Source organism: Sphaeroforma arctica, assembly GCF_001186125.1.
Source record: "Sphaeroforma arctica JP610 unplaced genomic scaffold supercont1.2169, whole genome shotgun sequence".
Classification (NCBI taxonomy): Eukaryota; class Ichthyosporea; order Ichthyophonida; genus Sphaeroforma; species Sphaeroforma arctica.
Genome location: NW_014038389.1, coordinates 1 through 8,312, shown reverse-complemented (window position 1 = coordinate 8,312; position 8,312 = coordinate 1). Strand labels below are relative to the sequence as shown.

General features: G+C 39.9%; 2 protein-coding genes across 2 annotated transcripts; both read left to right on the top strand.

The window, feature by feature from the left end:
- Window positions 1–478: 478 nt before the first annotated feature.
- On the top strand, window positions 479–2,359 carry SARC_12244 (hypothetical protein; the record flags this gene model as incomplete). The annotated part of the gene is made up of 5 exons (XM_014293656.1): window positions 479–642; window positions 889–958; window positions 1,286–1,348; window positions 1,909–2,012; window positions 2,254–2,359. 5 exons carry the CDS (start codon window positions 479–481, stop codon window positions 2,357–2,359), a joined length of 507 nt encoding a protein of 168 aa, XP_014149131.1.
- Window positions 2,360–3,470: 1,111 nt separating this feature from the next.
- On the top strand, window positions 3,471–5,267 carry SARC_12243 (60S ribosomal protein L19). Its single transcript, XM_014293655.1, has 4 exons — window positions 3,471–3,517; window positions 4,198–4,307; window positions 4,657–4,877; window positions 4,980–5,267. Coding segments are annotated over exons 1-4 (573 nt in total). The 5' UTR covers window positions 3,471–3,515; the 3' UTR covers window positions 5,220–5,267.
- Window positions 5,268–8,312: the final 3,045 nt, after the last annotated feature.

Genomic DNA, 8,312 nt, shown 5'->3' with positions numbered 1-8,312 from the left:
GTGAGTGTGTGTGTGTGTGTATTATATTATATGTAAATATTTAAATATGTGCGTGTGTGTGTGTGTGTGTAGATATATATATATGTATATGTATATATATATGTGTGTGTGTGTTTGTGTGTGCGTCTGTGTATTATATATATATTTACATATATAAATATGTATATATATATGTGTGTGTGTGTGTGTATTTGTGTACATGTATGCATGTATGTATATATATATATATATATATATATGAAGTGTGTGTGTGTGTATGTGTGTGTATCTATGTATCTATGTATGTGTGTGTATGTATATATACAATTTCATTTCCGTATGTATATATGTCATGATAATGGTCATAGCATCCAAGTGTTTTCCTGTGTCGTACGTTTTGCTGACCGACTTCTGCTGCGGTCACAGTACATAAGCATGATTTTGTCACGAGGTAGGTTGCCAGTGATAGCGATGACTGCCACCGTAATATTCTCTCACTATGTTGATACGGATGTGCCACTCATTTTGTATTATCGTCAGGACTGAGTCAACCGATCAGTGGCGCGAATGGATGGGCACTACGCTGGAGAAACTGATCAGCCCGAACTTGTACAGAACACCTTCGGAGTCTTTGAAAGCATTCGAATACATCACCACTGTGAGGTATACTTTGTAGCTAACCCCCTTGGCCAACTGCATGCTTTTTGAAACGCCCATTTTTCCTTCTCCAAAATGTGCAGCGGCTTGTATTGTTGCGTTACTCTTCCCACCAGCAACTTCTAGCTTGTTTTCAATTCTGATCTTTCACCTATTTCGCACTTTTTTACCCCTCCGTAGCGTTTACTAAATCTAATTTGTGTATGTATAATCACAGCTCAATTTGTGCTGCTTTCCTCATCTCGTTCTCAGCAATTTTACGACGTTCGAAGCCTTGTCTGCGAAGTACTTCGGAGCATTTGTTATGTACTTAATTGGCAAGGTGAGTGCCGTCCTATTGACAAATTCATAGGACTTGCTCGAAATTCTTAATTTGCTAGAGTAATATACAGATACGGTTTGCGGGGCATTATATGCATTTTGTGTATGTGTATGTCTGTGCGCATTTTGTAGTTTACATACGTGTATATGTATAGATTGTACGCAAATGTGGTGTTGATACAGATTTCCTATGAAGTTGTGCTGCTCCGCCTTATTGTTTTGGTGGGGGGGTTTTCTCACTTGCTGTGGCCTTTTTCAAACTATCGCCCCAGTTTGATGCATTTAGGATATAGGTTTAACCAATATCAATTTATATTACCCCTAACAGCGCAACAAAAATCGACTAGGAATCACTGATGAGAGGCAAGCCATGTACGACGCTTTGGACAAGGTGGGGTGGGGTGTGTGCATGTCTATAATGGACGCAGCTCAGCTTGGCACCATTATTACACTCAATCGTGATATGCCACTGCAAGGTGTAAAATCGGATTTGTTCATATTATATTAAGTATAGGCACATACATATCTATTTGTGTACCTGTGAGCAGCAGTATGTTATATTTAATATATATATATGAATGTAAAAATATATACAATATTTACAATATATATATATATATATAATGTATCGTGTGGGTGTGTGTGTATTCTATGTATGTGCATACGTATATATGTACGTATGTATAAATATTTATGTTTATGTATATGTATACATAAATCATGTGTTTATGTATGTATATGTATATATATATATATATATACATAGGTATAGGTATGGGAATTGGTATAGATAAATGTGTGTGTTTTGTGTGGATTTGAATTTATACATACTATGTAGAAGTCATTCCTATGCTGCCGCATACGAATAACTACCCGGTATCGAGCGTCGTTTGTCTGTTTCATATTACTGTTTGCGCCGTTTATATTCTCTCGGGCAACTACTTTCTGCAGTGGGTCGACGAAGGAGTGGCAGATAAGCAATTCGAAGGAGGCGACGCACCTGCCATGATCGACCTGGAAGTCTTTGGCATCTGCAAAGCGTTAAGCAATATGCCGTATGTTCTGTGTAGTCTTATCTCGTTGCTTCAATGAGTCTTACTATTCTTATTACTATCAAGGCCGTTGTTATGGTTCTTCTGTTGTCCGGTTGTTGTAGCAATACAGAAGAAAATCAGTGGGGTTTGTATGAATATTGTGTCATCTTCAAATAACCACGTATGCTACACTCAGCATACTTTGAATTCAGTGTCCACTGACAATGGATTGAATATGTCATACCTCGTGATATCTGTACAGTGTGTTCGGCGATATAATGAAGAACTCGAAGGTTGGCCCTTGGTTCGTCAGGATGAGAAATGCGGTGGGAGACGATATGAGAATTCTGCCTCAGGCCACACAATAAACTCTGTACTACTGAAATACATGCCCGTAGTATCATATCGTCGAAGGAATTTCACATCAATTGTCGTGCACTAAGTTAGAATCCATTCTCCATAACCGCAAATCCCAGTATACTAGTTATGTGGTCACATGCGCATTGCACACAGCGGTATATGTAATGAATAAGCTGGCATACGTATATATTCACACACTTCACTGTTCAGTACTAAGTGACAATGAAATAGAAAAGTACCGTTATGGCGGGACCAAAGCATATTGCCACGGTAGTGTATCAATAGGCCTGTATGATAAAGATATTATGTGCGTCTTACCTACGGTAAAAACAGCGTCTGTGCCTCAAGTATATTTGAAATATGGTGGGGAAGTTTATTTGAAATATACCATAAAATACCACTGATGGGAGATTAAAATCATTTGCGAGGTGTTAAAATACCCTCGGCTGAAGGTGTGAGTTGTGTTTAAACGTTTATATCTTCGCGACGTAAAACAGCACTTGGTTTCATAGGCTTTTGCGCTAAAAAAACAATCAGCAAGGGCAACGCAACAGCTGCCCTCACTGTGCCTCTATATGTATACATGTATCTTCTTTCTGTTTATATTGGAATATTAAACTATAAGGGTATTTGATTTACAAGATGCGCGCTATCAGCTCTGAATGTCAAGGGAATTATGCGTTCTACTGCCGAAGGCCACTTGTTTCATATATAATTTATCTCATCTACATCGTCAACCTGAACTATAAAATCCACTTATTCTGTTCGGGTTATCTTAAGGATTAACCGAGACATACTGACTAACTTGTCGTATGTTTTGGAAGTGAGTTCGAGCGCTCATTGGTATGACTGTACATCCCACCGTACAAAGATGTCCATTAGTTTAAACATGATACAATGTAATAAATGATGTTTGATGTTGATTTGAGGTAGTTTTAAGTACCATCCAAATATTTAGAAAAAAAGCTTTTCATTAATTGTCTACTATCACAAGCCTTCTACAACCCTGGGCTGCGGCCCATTTTTTTTTAAATTTTGCTGGAAAATGTCAAGATCTTGAATGGACCACATGCGAACATAAAGTAAAAAATATCAGAATTTCACATATACACGCTCACCCTTTCAGGCCGTTGTCCCTTTCTCGCTCTCTTATCGTAAGCAAAAATGTAAGTGAGAAAGTGGTGGATATAGTGTATTGAGAAGACACACAATGAGGTGGAAATAGGCTAGTAGTAGACTGAAAGCTCGTAGCATAAGGCGGCAGTCATGAAGCATATATATATACATCCTTTAGTGTTATTTTCCGTATTGCTCAGATGCAATGCAACAACAATCAATACGGCAGCAATGAAGTATAGTATGATATAAGTAGAAGACTCGTATATGGCACCTTACGAGTGTTTTTAGTGTGAAGTATAGGCGCTTCGGATTATGTGCGGGAGCGAAAGAACAAACAGAAAAGCTGTGAACAAAGCAGTGTAAAAGCAGTAACCAAATTCTGACAATATAGTTAAAGCTTAGGTGCTCAACATCGACACTCACAAATACGTGTCTGTTTATATTAGATCATGGAAGGTTAGCGCTGAAGTGCAGAAGAATGTAGTCAACTGTTCTTCAAATACTGTTGAACGATATAATGTATCATATGGTTTCGCATAGCAACTGTATACGAGCCCGAAGCCACAGTGCATGTCATCTCACTTTCTGTTTGCTGACACACCCTGACATCTACGTCTGGATCACTTGCTGACAGCACCGAAATAATGTAGATATCTATCCTAGTCGCATGCTTATGTGTATGCATACTCACCAGCATATACTTATATGTATGAACCACACAACATAGGGTGTCCCTAAAGACACAGAAGCGGCTCGCCGCGTCCGTCATGAAGTGCGGACAGCGCAAGGTTTGGATTGACCCCAACGAAACCTCAGAGATTTCCAACGCCAACTCTCGTATGTTCACTATTTATGTTTATATATATGAAAAATGCTTACACCCAACACGTCTCATCATTTATGTGCATGTTACTTCTCTTTATGTTTGTTTTAAGACCGTAAGTATCGCGACATTTCGGGAGTTGTTAATGCTTCATGTGTATTTGATTTTAGGGTTATTTTCGTGAACCTAGACGAGATTCTACTTATTATCTGATAATCCCGGTACACTGCAATATAAATGAAAGTGTTATTTACTAGATTCGTAAGTATAGGGATTATTATTTACCCTTAGGTGTGTATCACAGATGTATGCATGCAATTATATATATTAATTGTTAATACCCGTTGCTTCTCTTTCCTGTAGGTCAGGGAGTGCGCAAGCTTATCAAGGATGGGCTTATCATCAAGAAACCCCAGGTAGTGCACTCGCGCTCGCGCGTCGCCTTGCGAACGGAAGCGAAGCGTAAGGGTAGACACTCCGGTGTAGGTAAGCGCAAGGGTACCCGCGATGCCCGTTTGCCCACTAAGGTTCTATGGATCCGAAGAATGAGGGTTTTGCGACACCTTCTGCGTAAATATCGTGAGGTAAGTATATAACTTAGCTTGTTTGGGACAATTTTTGCGCGTGTATTGTAATGAGGAAACATCACGATATTTTTTTTTTATGCTCGTTGTATACTTTAACAGGCCGGCAAGCTCGACAAGTACATGTACCACGAGCTATACCAGAAATCAAAGGGTAATCAGTTCAGGAACAAACGTGTGTTGATGGAGTACATCCACCGTAAGAAGGCCGAGGCCGCTCGTACCAACATGTTGGCGTCACAGGCTGAGGCTCGTCGTAATAAGGATAAGGCTGCCCGTGAGCGTCGTGCTGCCCGTGTCGCTGAGCGCAAGGAAGCGATGCTTGGTGCCAAGCCCGAGTAATTCTATTCTAATATACGTTGTATTAAAGTTTGAATTAGACTGCCGATATTTTTTTTGCGAGTTTGTGTCTGTTTTTCGGTGTATGCGTTTTGCAACGAGGTTTTTATAAATTTGATATTGGCATTGGTTGTGCTATTGCTTGCTATCAATCAAATTTGGTAATGGGAGTTGGTTGTTCTATTGCTTCTTTATAATACATATTGGATTTGGTTGTGCTATTGCTAGTTATAATTTATATTCGATATTGGATTCGGTTGTGCCATTGCTTCTTACTTCCTGGAACGGTGTGTAAATTGTCGTTCAATAATGGTCGGTTTATGGTAGTGGTGATTCGGTTCTGTATAGTATTGGATAATCAGTTTATTGTTAATTATATCGTGTGCGTTGTCACCATCGTTTACTTTTCATCCTGAGTGTACAAGAAGTAGAATGTATTTTCAGTGTGTAGAGTTTTCGGCGAAATGAACTGTACAGTGTGCAAACCCATCTTTATCATATTCATTTTATTATTTTGGAATATGTAGAATAATTTCTGTTAGGTATATCGTTTATATAAATTAATTGAAGAAGTAATGAATTTATATATCAGCCTTGCAGAACGGGTGTGCGTTTAGAATGAACTGGGCTGATGGCGTTGTTTTGCATCTAAATCTCGGCACTTCAACCCGAATCACGGTTGGTTATTAGCGACCTGTCAAATGATAGCTTGAACATCTAGCACCGGTATATATTGCGAAGTTTGTAGACGTAAGTGGCAACCATTGTGAAGTGAGTAACTCAGGATTACAATGTCAGCTTTGGTATTACCAGGAAATCGTACAAAGCGTGGCGCATGTGAAGACTTGATAGAGCTGTATTAGCCCTTCTTACGCTGGTACAAATTCATGGAAGTATACGAGGAACTGCTTCACACATATTCGCGCGGTCGGGAATGAATGACTTGTGAGAATATGTGTTTATTCAGGTATTGCTAGTAAGGGCAGTGTGCGTGTTTGTAATCCCTGCAATATTTGAGGCCAACTGACTTATCCACAACTTCAAGAAGATAAATTGTATCGTCATGCGAGTTTCAATGCTTTGTTGCAATATTTGAAATAGCAGCAAAGGAGGATTTGCACTACTTGCTCGGAAAGACAGGTACAGCTGTGAACATCGGGGAATGTGTGGAAACATTAGACAATACACTTCAAAATGGGGATGTGATATTCTGTTGTGGTCGGATATTAAAACCACTAACAGATCGGTGCGACAAGCGACATCTACCTGGAAAATACACGTATAGTCTCTGCTTCTGACCCGGAAACGGAGAGACGCATATATAAAAGTCCCTTTTGCGACACCCAAATGTTAAATACGTACAGATAAAGTGGTACCACTTCGCTTATCGGAGCTCTTTCGGTCGGTGTCTTATGGTAGTGGCAATTTCTGCTACAACAAACTTATTATTTTGCAATAATACCAAAACCACGGGGCAAAAGCCCTGCAATTCTATATCAACGGTTTCTTAGCCAATATGCAGAAATAAAACTGTAGAGGACCACCACACAATCTCTGCTCGTGGTAGGACAATGATAAAACAATATTAGGAGTGAAGGTTGCAGTGGGTGACGCATACGATTAAATTATGTATTTGGACTGTAACGTGACGACCTGTGGGTGTTTTGCCTGGATCAAGTTAGGGTTGCGATGTCCGCAGGATTGGTACTGATGTATATCACCAATGATAACTGTAGCTCTCATTTAGATCGTTAACAAGGCGATGGCAATACTAATTGGAATTATATACATGCGACATGTAATTGATTCTTAGAGATCTGCTTCGAACAACTTACACACTGAATACTTCATAGAACATATCGAGTGAAAATAGCTAAGGTCTGCAAGGAATTGCGCGATAGTGGTGCTGTACATCCAAGTCGCATTGTAAATAGATATATGCTTTTTGTGTGCATAATTCCGGAAGCAATTTCTCACGCATACTTGATCCACTTGATGATCCCATACCATACGATGTAAATATGCGGAGGGGCCAATCATAATGACGTGTATTAGTATATAGTTGTAGATGGCAACCCCTCCCCCTCTGTCTCTCTTACATTCACTATAGGATGAAAACTAGGTTCCAGTAAGTACATAATCACTCCCACCCTGGTGGTAAGTAGAATGTAGTTTCTGTAGCTTTATTCCTACACATTGATTACCCTCAAGAAAAGGAAGAAGGATAGAATCCCCGCACATTAAAAGCAGAGTGATTCGTGCACAGATCCCATAGCTAAGAACATCCACAATTCCACAAAGCACACAACCCTACCGCAGAATAACCCTAGAAAAGTTTTTTTTGGCGGTAACAGTCGGTGACATTCAACTCCCACCGTCCCACGGGCCACCGGCCACCGGTCCCAGGCCCGGCCAGGGCCCCAGCCGGCCAGCCGCCCTCTACTACTACTGCAATGCCAGCAGTTCTAATATGTTCTAAAGAAATATGTACATACTTATTTACTGGTGGGGGTGTGTGGTTTGGTTGTGATCGAACTCGCCCAAATTAAAATATTATTATTGTATTATATGTAGTGATAGGAAGTGTCTGCGTCAAGCAGTGTATATGTAAGTGGTGTACAGTATAAAGCACTGAAACCATGCTAGATTACGTACCCACTACGCCTTATAGAAATGGATCTACAAACCCCTCATCGAGAGGTATGCGGACCGCCGAGCTGGATCGCCGCGCTGGTTACAAGTCCCCTTTTTTGGGGTTCAGCAAGGTGTGATTAAGCAAACTATGATATTGCTATAGTTCCCTCCTAGAGTTTCTCAGATATATTCTCGGATTTATCGTTCGTGAATATTGATTTGAATGGGCTTGCATGTATCTCACATTAACGTTAAGTCTATTCGTCACTTTCCCACTCGTATACTCGAATCTTATGCGGGTTTATATGGCTCATTGAACACAACTGCCGATGGTAGTTGTAATTCATAAAATGAATCGCCGTCTTATACCTACTGATTATGAATGCTTTCATATACTCTCCTCGTAGCTGAATCATATATGTATATATATATATATATGTGTGTGTGTGTGTGTGTGTGTGT